General features: G+C 41.5%; 1 protein-coding gene and 1 pseudogene across 1 annotated transcript; both read left to right on the top strand.

Annotated features, from left to right (window-relative positions):
* The first annotated feature begins 467 nt into the window (after positions 1-467).
* Positions 468-1,993, top strand: Iqcf2 (IQ motif containing F2). The gene is made up of 3 exons (XM_071614939.1): positions 468-485; positions 665-748; positions 1,619-1,993. Exons 1-3 carry the CDS (start codon positions 468-470, stop codon positions 1,991-1,993), a joined length of 477 nt encoding a protein of 158 aa, XP_071471040.1.
* An 8,449-nt stretch (positions 1,994-10,442) lies between these two features.
* Positions 10,443-12,392, top strand: LOC114091433 (small glutamine-rich tetratricopeptide repeat-containing protein beta-like; annotated as a pseudogene).
* Positions 12,393-12,495: the final 103 nt, after the last annotated feature.

Below are 12,495 nucleotides of genomic sequence, written 5' to 3'. Positions count from 1 at the left end.
ATTGCTGTTTGTGCCATTTAAGTTTTTAAACTTTATTTTACTGCTTTATAGATTCATCTGGTCCATCTTTTTCTAGTTTCCTAAGGTGGAGCGAGGGACCGAAGCTTGAGTCAAGGCAAGACAGGAAGTGGAGAGGTGTCTGGAGATATGTGGCCACAGTTCCTCCTGCTCTGTCATGTGACTGATCACCAGTGAGAACTGTGGATGAACTTCACATTAAAAGACCCCTGGCTATTCCCTATTTTTCCATCTTGAGCTCTGGCACATCTCTTGACAGAGCAGTAGACAGATGGTTTGTGTTCCCATGGAAGACTTTATTCTGAGGAAGACTCAACTCTATGGCCAATACCTTAATCCCTATGTCATAATGCCATTGTGAATTCATAGCTTTCCCCTCACTCATATTACTAGTGGCCAGGCCTTAGGAGCAGAAAAATCAGGACAATTGAACCATCTAGAGACAGGCCATGGGGATTAAATTTTGTGTAAGATACATGGTCAGATCTTCCTACGGGGGTGAAGGGATATGTGGGTATCACCCTGGACCTTACACATCTTGGGTGGGGAAAAGGACACTGCAGCCATGCGTGCCTGTGTACAGAGCCATAGAAAGAAACAGCAGTCTTAACTAATGGATGCATTTCCCATTTTATTTGCGTGACAGAGTGAAGGCCGTCTCATTTTAATTAAAACTAAGAAGAAAGATAAGAAAAAAAAAAAGAAACAGTCACCGAAAAAGACAGATAAGGTGGGTAGAATTCCACACAGTTAAGAGAAATCCAGACCATTTATGACGTGAGGGTGTGGGATTCTGCCTCTTATGGATCCAGAATATAAACCACCCAGCAATCAACTCAATATTGACTCATTTCCCGTCTGTCCCCTTATTAACCTGGGCTCTCTGGGTCTGGCTCTGTGGCATAGAGAGTAATTGGAAAGAATGGCTTCCGTCAAAGGATGCAGGGGCTAGAAGTAGGAATGTGAGGACCTGAATTAGATGGTAGAATGTTCCAAATATAGGAAGACTGGGATACACATTATATGGTGAAGGTGCTGAAAACATATGACAGTATGGGCTGAGGCTGTGGCTCAGGTGTAGAGCTCTCACCTTGCATGTGTGGGGCACTGGGTTTGATCCTCAGCACCACCTAAAAATAAAATAAAGGTATTGTGTCCACCTACAACTAAAAAATAAATGTTAAAAAAAAAAAAAGCATGCTTGTGGCAGAGAAAACTCAGCCAATGTGTTTTGAGATAGGAAGTATTCAAAGAAAAACAAGGCTGACGTGTTGGGAGGCCAACCTCAAACCCAAAAAGTCCTGAAGAGATGGATGGAAATAAAGTCCCTCACCTCCTTCCTACACCTCTCTATTTGCTCATTGTTTTTCTCTTGATCTGTTCACTAGTGAGGTAGTCAAGAGAAGGACACTATGACTGAGGCTGAGGTCCTGAGTGGCAGTGAAAGATCCCAACCAGGTCTCCTGGCTCCTGGTTGGTGTCCTGCTAACTCCCTTGAACTCTCCAAGAGAGGGCTGAAGGGATGACAAGCTGACCTTAGGAAAGAGACTTCCAGGCCCCTGACAACGTTCCCTGAGTGGTCTCTCTTATCTCCATCTAGAAAAAGCAAACAAAGGAAGCCATCAAGATCCAGGCCTGGTGGCGGGGCACCCTGGTGCGCCGGACACTGCAGCATGCAGCCCTCAGGGCATGGATCATTCAGTGCTGGTGGCGGACGATACTTATGCGGGTGGCAGAGAGGAAGCGACGGAAGGCACTGATTGACTTTGCATGCAGAGAGAGGGCAGTGGTCAAGCTCCAGTCTTTGATTCGCATGTGGCGCGTCCACTGGCGATACTGCCAGGTGCTCAATGCCATTTATGTCATTCAGTGCCATTGGCAATGCCACAACTGCCAGACATGTGCTTCTCTCCGGGGCCACTGTGTGATCACCTCCACTCACCTGCAGTTCCACATTGAGATCATCAACAACTAGAGACTGGCAGAAAGGGGCACTGTGTCTCCCGTCCCCAGTAAACATCTAACCTGGTCTTGGTCTGTCTTATGGTATCCCCAGATAATTGGAACCTTGAGACTTGGGTCTTGCTTGTTCTCCCTTGGAAAAAAATTCAATGGAGTTTCCTCCATGTGTCCACCGACCCTGTAATTGGATTGGAAATGGTCCTATGCTGCTTACTCTGTTGTCAAAATAGAAACAGAAGTCCCAGTCTTCCCTGACATATGACAGAGCCAGAAGTCCAAGTTCCCACTCCTAGCCTCATTCCTTTCTTCCCAACCAGGGATGGAGAAGACAAGAAGACATCCGCCTGAAAACGCTGCATATATGGATGAACTATGAGGCTTTTCTCTGTTTGCCTGGGATCAGAGTTGATTGCAGACTGGGGTGCCTCAGTTTCCTCTTTGGCAAGCATCTAGAGAGAATGCCAATATATTTGGCTGACTCTCCTGGGAAAAGTGCCATGTGGGCCCAGATGAAGGATAGAAGGTTGGCCTTAGTAGTGGATGGTCCTGGGGCCGGGCATGCTAATGAGGAGGTGATGACTCTGGTGACTAGTGAAAAACAAGTTCACAGCACCTCAATTCTTTCTTTACAACTCCTTATCCCAAGAGTTGTGCAACAAACAGTGTTCCTTCTTGTTGTCCCTATTCCCTGGTCTTTTCTCAATTCTCAGTGATTTTTATCATTGACCAAGATGATACTATCAAAATCTTTAATTCTCACCTCAAATAAACTATCCCTGCTCCCCTCCTCAGCCACTCATGTCATGGTCATACCAAAGCAGCACTATTCAACAGAAACTTCTGTGATGATGAAGGTATTCTTTAGCTGCACAACCCAATATGGAAGCCCCTAGCCACATAAGGTTGTGGAGCTCCTAAAATGTGCCTAGTGTGGCTGAGGATTAGCCACTTAATTTTATTTAATTTAAATTTAATCACTTGTGGCTAATGGCTACCCCCATTGAGCGGTGAAGCTCTACACCTCATTATTACCAATAATAGTCCAATTTGCTCTATTGCTTTCTCTAATGTTCCATTCTCTAGTTTCTTCTTTTCTACTAGTTTGCCTTTTCAATAACCTCAATAGAACATTTCTTCAGATGTGGTAAGTTCTTCTGATCTATTGACAGTTCCATTTTTTTTTTTTACAGCCATCACCCCTGACATGCCCTTGGATATTTTTTTTTAATCTAGTTCAGACTCTGTGGTTAATTGTTGTAATCTCTCCCCTGCACAATTTGAGTTCCATTGGTTCTCTACCCCCAGTCCCACACATCTCTCCCTCTCCCCCTTGGCCATCTCTATCTCCTCTCTCCCTCCCTCTCTGTAAGCATGTATGGGATGAATCCAACCATCTCCCTGTTCTATGCCTGCAGAATAGCAGAGCATGGCTTTAACGAAACAACCATAAAGCAGTCTCAGTCTGTATTTTATGACTACATATTTTAACTGGACAAATTTCCCAATAAATTTCTCACATGTCTGCATTTCCATTGTATGGGTTGAATAATTCATACCATCTCCTCTCCAAGTGCCCACATTTAACTTCTTCTCCCCTTGAACTTGGTTTATAATGTCACCACCCACTCAACTGGAGAAATGGAACAGACTAGATCCCCTTCTTCCTAACAACTCATTCTCCATCCCCGTTGCATCTGGACCACCCACACTACATCAATGACCAGCTGAATAAATGAAAGTCCTTTATCCCTATGGCAATTCAACTCCTCCTCAACCCTGCTGCCTTCTCAAGTCATTTGATCCCAATTACAAAGCCCCACTATCCAAAGTATCAACCTCTCCCATCTTTAAAAAATACTTCCTAGACCAATCTTCATTCTTGTTCATAACTTCTCCTCATAGAAAAAAAATGTGCTGCCATTAGATCTACTTCTATTCTTCCCATTTTTTCCCCAATCCATTTTAGTCTCCCTTTCACTCCACTGGGACTGCACTGATCAACATCATGAATGTTCCATCTGGCCAAATCTGATGGTTATTTCTCTGTTCTTACCTTTATGCATCCTCTCTGAGGCAGGGTGCAGCGTTGACTGCTCCTTCCTTATTGAAACATGATTTTTTAAAAAGAAAAAAACAGGAATTACATGATTTAATCTATATATATTTGGGGGTGGGGGTACCAAGAATTGAACTCAGGGGCACTTCATTACTGAGCCATGTCCCCAGCCCTATTTTCTACTTTTTTTAGAAACAGTCTCACTGAGATGCTTAGTGCCTCACTGTTGATGATGCTGGCTTTGAACTCGCAATCCTCCTGCCTCAGCTTCCTAAGCCACTGGGATTACAGGCATGCACCACTGCGTCCAGCTAGAATATATTAGTATATTAATTATATTAATATAAAATATTAAATATTTAAAATATCTCATTAATATATTAATGAGATTTGTGAAAGTAGAATCACAATATTATTATCATATCTTTCAAAATTCACAGTAATTGCTGGGCATTGTGGCACATGCCTATAATCCCAGTGGCTCAGGAGGATCACAACAAATATATATATATAAAATTTGTTGTTGATGTTGTTCACTCTATTTCATGTTCATTCTATATCATCTATATATGAAGAGCTTCATTATAATGAATTGAATCACATAATTTTAGAGTCTGAGAAGTCCCAGGATCTGCCATCAATGTGTTGGGGACTCAGGAAAGCCAATGACATATTTCAAAGGCCTAAGAGCCACACAGCCCTTGGTGTAGATTCCTTTTGTCTGAAAGCCTGGGAACCAGGAATACTTAGGCAGAGAACTAATGTCTCACCTCAAGTAGTAAGGCAGAGTTAATTTAACTTTCTTGCACATTTTTGTTCTATTTAGGCTCCCTTGATAGATTAGATAATGGCCACACATACTGGAGAGAGCCATTTGATTTACTCACCAACTTAAATGCTAATCTCTTCCAGAAGCCACCTCACAGAGACACCTAGAAATCATGTTTTACCAGTCATCCCATGGCCCAATCAAACTGACACATAAAATTATCTAGTATATACGGAAAGTCACAAGCCCTGTGTTAGCTAAAATAATCTTTAGAGGAAAAACTAAAGCAAGAGGGATAATTCCTCTACTCAATATTGGGCTTGGTAGATAGTACAGGAGTCAAAACAAATTTGTATTATTAAGGGATAGACATGTAAATCAATGGAATCAAAGAACTCAGAAATAAACTCACACAAATATACTCAAATTTTTTTTTTTATTGCAAAGAGGCAAAAGTAATTAGATGGAAGAAAATGGCATTTTTCAACAAGTGATGCTAAAGCAACTGGATATCCACAGGCACCCCCAATATAAATTTTGACCTAAGTTTCACCATAATGCAAAAAAAAAATTCAAAATGGATCACCAATTTAAATATAAAATGTAAAATAATAGACTTTTGGAAAATGCAGTATGTTTAGACAGAGTTCTTACACTTGACATCAAAAGCAAAATCCAGAAAAGTTGGATTTCATCAAAATGAAAGACCTTTTGCTTTATAAAAGACTTTGTTAAGAGGATGCAAAGGCAAGCTATAGGATGGTAGAAAATATTTTCAAATCCCATATCAGATGAAGTGCAAGGAAAGCCAAAGGAGATAGAAGCGAGCTGCAGAGGCAGAGCAAAGACTGCTCTCTGAGCTGCCAGCTTTATTTATATCAACAGGTTACATTAGTTCATTGGCATCATTAGTACATATTGTTCATTGTATCACAAGCAGGTTACAGAGTTAGCAACATTATACAGCTTATTCCTTAGTTATATATTAAGTTGCAATGTACAATGTTAGGAGATTTGTGTAGCCCTCAAGAAGGTCCACTGTATAATGTTACTGTTATGTGGACAGGTTTAGGCTCAGTGAAACACTGTGGTTGTCTAACAAGAGCCTCTTCATATAGGGTATTATCATAGCAGCTGGAAACAGAGCCAAGATCTCTGGGTCCCCAGCAGAAGTTAGTGGCCCTATGCTCTTCAGTCAAGATAAGAGAGGAAAACTCAAGTTTTCTGGGGGTTTTAGATAATGTAATCCACATGACGATATTTCCAGGCCCCCTTAGGGGAAAAGTTAAACTGATGTCAAGAGGTTTAGAGAAAAGTACAATGACCCCTGGTGCTTATCTGTTTGTAGTCAGGAACCTTTGGGCCATTCTAGATGCTGGTGACCATGATTTCCACTGCTGAAGGCATTGTAGATATTGGTGGTGCCTACAACATCACCACTTCCTGAGGGTGTATGACCATCCACAGATAAGAATCTGAGCCATAACAGTGGCAATCACTCCTGTCTAAGCCTCAATGGGTTATTCAACAAAAGAAGCAGTGCATACAAATAGAAAAAAAAAAGACATAATTTGTTAATACAGGACTTGTTACAGATAAAAATATTACAACCCATAATCACCCATAATCTAATAATCCAGTTTGGCACATCAAAAAAGGCTTCCGGAGCCTGAAGACTAACATTGGACCACCTCAGGTTGCATGCCAAGGCCATGTGGACAGGAAACCAAAGAAATACTCCATATATAGTCACGGAAAAAATGTTGCCCTAGAGGTACCCACTAATAAAAGAGAAGCCCAACTGCTACTAGGCCTCTGTGAGTACTGGGAACAGCATGTACCCTACCTTGGGTGTTCTTTTGGCTCCCTTAGACAAGGTGACCAGCAAAGCCATCGACTATAAATAGAGCCTTTGTAACAGCAGGCCTTGGAAACCATTCCATAGGCCATGGCCCACGCTTTGTCTATGGAACTTTTAGAACCTGCTAGCCTGATGGAATGATAGGTGTCCTCAACATCCATGCATGATGACTGCAGTTTGCAGCAACAGAAAACTGTCACTGAGGGACACCAGCCTCTTATATTTTGAAGGCCTGAAGCAGTCACCAAATATAATTCTCTTGAAGAGCAGTATATCTGCTTGGTTTGGGGTACTAGTGGAGACTGGGCACCTTACGGCTAGAGCCCTACATGGGATGCTGCAAATTTACCTGTCCATTCTTTGGGTACACCCAAATCCAACCAATGAAATTGGCCAGGCTGCCACATCTTTCTTTTTTAGGGGAGTATCGGGGATTGAACTCAGGGGCACTCAACCACTGAGCCACATCCCCAACCCTATTTTGTATTTTTATTTAGAGACAGGGTCTCACTGAATTGCTTAGCACCTTGCTTTTGGGGAAGCTGGCTTTGAACTCACGATCCTCCTGCCTCAGCCTCCTGAGCTGCTAGGATTACAGACATGCACCACCGCACCTGCCCTACTGCCATATCTTGCCACATTTTTAGTGACTATTTCTGTTTGAAGAATGGCAACTGAGTGACTGGATTATCAAAGGATTCCTTGTGTGGAAACAAGACTATGGCAATAACTTATTGCCTGGAAGGAAAAAAGGGTGACTTGTGGTTCAGGCCACCAAGACGGGGCCCTCTAACTCTTATCTGAAGGTGATACTTCTCCCAGTGCCTCCCCTCTATGGGATCTCAAGGGGATGGCAAATAGAACCAAGGAGAACAAGAGTGCTAGGGTCCCTTTAGTGACACCAGGGATATCTTCTCTCTCCAGTTAGGTGGGCAACATTATAAGACATGTCAGGTTTACAAAGCTGGACTAGACGACTGAGCCCCAAAGTGTCAAGCAACAAAGATAATGGGTGTGTGCAGAGGTAGTCATCTCAGGGCTGAGACAGACAGAGACAGACCAGTATACACCAAAGCAGCTCAATCCCTGCCCAATAGGTGGAAAACAAACACCTTAGACCCCAGGAGAGGGGAAAAAGGGACACTTCCCTGTCAATCTGCTCTTTCAACGGGGACATTCCAGTGGAGACCTGAAGTGCCTTCTTTAGGCTCTTTCAAGCTGCGGCCACCTCTGTTTACCTGATGAAATCTTGAATCTCAATCCATCACGGTGCTCTCTCATCCTGTCAGTGATACACCTGTGCTATAGTTTAGATTTGAAGTGTTCCCCAAAGGTCCAAATGCTAAAGGTTTGATTCCCAGTCCACAGGGATGGAACCTTTAAAAGGTGGAGCCAAGTAGGAGGAAGTTAGATCATTGGGGACAGGACCTTTAAGGGCCCCAGTCTCTCCTCTTTCTCTTTGCTTCCTGGGTGCCATGAGGTGAATAACTTCTTCCACCATGTGCTCCCACATGAGGCACTGACTCACCATAGACCAAACAGCAATGAGGCACTCTGGAAAGCAGTATGAAGATTCCTCAAAAAACTGGAATGAAGCTTCCATATGACCCAGCTATCCCACTCCTTGGCATAAATCCAAAAGGTCTAAAATCAGCATACTATAGGGATGCAACCACAAAAATGTTTATAGCATGCAATTCACAATAGCCAAGTTATAGAACTAGCCCGGATACCCATCAACAAATGAATGGATTAAAAAAAAAAAGTAGTATATATACACAATGGAGTTTTACTCAGCCATAAAGGAGAAAGAAATGGTGGTGGCATTTGCTAGTAAACAGATGGAACTGAAGAACATCATGCCAAGCGAAATAAGCCAAACCCCCAAAATCAAGGATTGAAGGTTTCTCTCATACATGTAAGCTAGACCAAAATAAGGGGGGAAATGTGGGCATCCCATGAAAATAAAAGAGAGATCAGTAGAGGAAAGGAATTGAGGGGGGAGGAGGAGGAGGGAAGGGAAAGGGAAGAATGGTGGAATTAAATTGGTTAAACTATTCTATGTACACATATGAATATACCGCAGTGAATTTTACCTTTAGGTTTATCTGTAATGCACTGATTTTTTAAAATTATAAGTAAAAAGAAGAAAGACTAGTGGAACAGAGGAAAGAGAATGGGGGAGGGAAGAGATAAGGGGAAGGGAAAGCGCTGGTGACTGAATTGGAGCAAATTATAATCTAAGCTTGTATAATTATGTCAAAATGAACCCCAATATTGGCAATGGAGCCAATCAACCATGAACTGAAACATCCAAAACTGTAAGTCAAAATCAACTTTCTTATTTTTAAGTTGATTGTCTCAGGTATTTTGTTACAGATATATAAAGTAGACTAACACAACCAACCTTCTAACATCACAGTGTATACCAAGAGAATCCAAGCCCTGGTTTACCAAGTGAGAATTTGGTATCTGACACATGAGAGGGAGCCAATGATGCCCTATTTTAACCTGACTCTGGCAAAAATGCCATAACCACAACTAACAAAACCTCATTGGGCTAGTACTTTGGTGTGTCATGCTCCTTTGATTATATGGACAAGAGGTCTCCCAGGGCTGATGATGAAAATGACTAGGACTATTGTTAGTCCTCTGTGCAGGATCTTCATGAGCAACATTGTATGGCCTTATGCAACCATGCCAAAAATGAGACTTGGCCAGTGAACACCAATGCCTCCTTACCATGAATAGGTTACTTAAAAATGAAGCAAGAGGTCCCATGGGCACCTCAGGGCTACTTCTTTCTCTGTAGGCAATCTAGATGCAAATAGAAGACAGAAAATCTCACACCTGGAAGCTGGTAGACAGTGGGATCCTGCACATCAGGCATACTGGGGACGCTCCTAGGTGTCACCTCTGGGGAGGAGTCACACTGTGTGCCAACAGCCTAAACCTAAATACCAGGCTTATTAGGACCTGCCAGTAGGTGTGTGACTGATTCTAGGTTTTGTGTTCTTTATGAGAGTTTTGGTACCAAACACAGGAGTCAATGCCCAAGAAAAAAATATAAGAACCCACACCTGACTATGGCAGTCATTGTGTCCTCCACTAGCACTGCCTTGATGCCCAACAGACATCCCTTAATAACCTCAGGAAGGTTGAATCAAACAAAAGAATTTCTCTAGACTTTCTTTTAGCCCAGCTGACAGAGCATTAGGGGATTGAGCCTCAGCGTGAGTTTAGTGGGACAAATCACATTCGAATCAGCAAGGAGGTAATCAGCACAATCTAATAAAGGCCACACGTGAAAGGCCCATAACTAATATACTCAAAGGTGAAAGTCTGAAAGCTTTTTCTCTAAGACCAGGGTGAAGGCAAGGATGCCTTTCACCACTTCTATTCAGCATAATTTTGGAAATCCTATCCACAGCAAGAAAAAAATAGAACTGGATTACATCAAAATTTAAAACTTGTATATTCAAGAATGAAAATAGTAGACTAAAAAGGCCACCCACAGAATGGGAGAAAAACCTTTGCAAATTACATATACCTATCTGATAAGGTATTAAAACCCAGAATATATAAAGAACACCTACAAATCAACAGGAGAAAAAAGTCCAAACGTGGGGGAAATGGCACCTGGTTGGGCTAAGTGGGTGGCAGCAGGCAGTCCTGTGATCTGCAGCCAGGCTCAATCCCTGAGGATGAAGGGGCAGACTGATTGGCATGAGCTGTCATCTCTGCTCCTCTAGCCTGAAAGTGTTTAAGCTTCTAAAATGTCATCTATCGGGCAACTAGTTTGTGCAGTTACTTGTTTTCTGTGTGAGCAAAGTCAGATGGATGCTTCCCACAAACTGAAAGTTGCGATTCAGTGCTTACAGATTTAAAGATCAGCCCAGAAGACACATATCTAGCAGTTTCCCAACCTTTGACAGAAATGTTTATAAATCCTTCTGTAAGAATCACATTCTGTGGATAAATTATGGTATATATACACCATGGATTTTACCAAGGCATAAAAAAAGAATGACTTTATGACATTTGCTGGGAAATGTGTGGATCTGGAGACTTATCATGCTAAGTGAAATAAGCCAATCCCAAACAACCAAAGGTTGTTGTTTTCTCTGATTTGTGGAAGCTAACCCAAAATGGAGGGTTGGGGGTGAAGAATAGTGGATTAGACAAAGAGAAATGAAGGGGGAGGGATACAAAAAAGAAAGACAATGGAATTAATCTAACATAACTTTCCTATGTATATATATAAATATGCCACAGTGAATTTCACCATTGTGTACACCCATAAGACTGAGATCCTAATTAAAATAAGATATATCCCATGCTTCTAAAATTACATCAAAATGGATTCTATTCTGATTTATAAAACTAAAAAGAATCAACAAAAGAAAAGAAAGAGAATGACATTCTGACCCTCTCACACCCAGTGCCTGAAGATGTGGGAAAAGTCAATCAACTAAAAGATAAAAGCATGCCCGGCATGGTGGGTAATCTCAGCTACTTGAGAGGCTAGAGGATAGTAAGTTTGAGACCAGCCTCCTCAACTAGGTGAGATTGTGTCTCAAAATAAAAAATAAGGGCTGGGGTTGTGGCTCAGTGGTAGATCACTTGCCTGGCATGTGTAAGGCACTAGGTTCGATCCTCAGCACTACATAAAAATAAATAAAATAAAAATAAAAGTATTGTGTCCATCTACAACTAAAAAATATTTTAAAAATAAATAAAATAAGTCAGGCATGATGGCCTATGCCTGTTATCCCAGAGGCTTGGAGGCAAAGGATAGGAATTTATAGAGGCACTAAGCAACTCAGTGAGACCCTGTCTGTAATTAAAAAAAAAAAATACAAAATAGGGGTAGGGATGTGACTCAGTGGTCAAGTGACCCAAAGTTCAATCCCTATTATAAAAATAAATGAATGAATAAATAAAATGGGTGGGTGGGGGCTGTAGCTCAGTGGTAAAATGCCACTGGATTCTATCTCAGGTACTAAAAAAAAGGGAGAAAGAAAAGATAAAGGTAATAACCATATGAAAGAAGGAAATCATGCTGCTGCAGTGGATCATTTCTCACAAACAAAATGCAGTTTATTATTGCAGTAGAATCACTCCCAAAGTGAATTAATTTACTACACAGATGCAGTAAAGATTATTCGAAAAACAAGATTATGAGAAAAACAACAGCAATTGATTCAAAGTATAGCAAAGGCCTATAGGAGGATGGTGTTCGCCCTCATTATGAGAAAAACAACAGCAATTTGAAGATTCAAAGTATAGCAAAGGCCTATAGGAGGATGGTGTTCGCCCTCATTGCCATGAATAAATTTGAAGAAACAGTTATAATTATCAAAAGCATTATATTTTGACCTTGAAAATGATTCCCATAAGTCCAATCTGAACATAGAACAAAGGTTAAGAGAGTTAACTGCATTGAGCTTTGATATAGCTAGCTTGATAAATGATCCAGTTTTCATTAGCATGGCAGCAAGTTTAATGCAAAACCTTCAAGTTCAACAACTAACGTCAGGAATGATGACAAACGCCACTGCATACCTGCTTCTGGATTTCAGAGCCTACCCAGCCTATCTGGCCTCATCCATATGGGACTGAAAGTTTGATCAGCAGATATCACAACAGAATCCTGAATTTATAGAGCATCTGAGAATTACATCGGGATCAGATCATTCAATAGGAGCACTGAAGAACACTTGTGATTTGACCAGGGGCCCTAGCCCAGAATGCAAAAAGCTTGTGGCTCTAATACCCTCTATAGACCGAAGTGAAAAAACAAACAAACACATAAACAAAACAACAAAG

This window comes from Marmota flaviventris, chromosome 8 (genome assembly GCF_047511675.1).
Source record: "Marmota flaviventris isolate mMarFla1 chromosome 8, mMarFla1.hap1, whole genome shotgun sequence".
NCBI lineage: Eukaryota > Metazoa > Chordata > Mammalia > Rodentia > Sciuridae > Marmota > Marmota flaviventris.
Note: the sequence above shows the minus strand (reverse complement) of the source record. Positions and strands in the feature narration are given on the sequence as shown.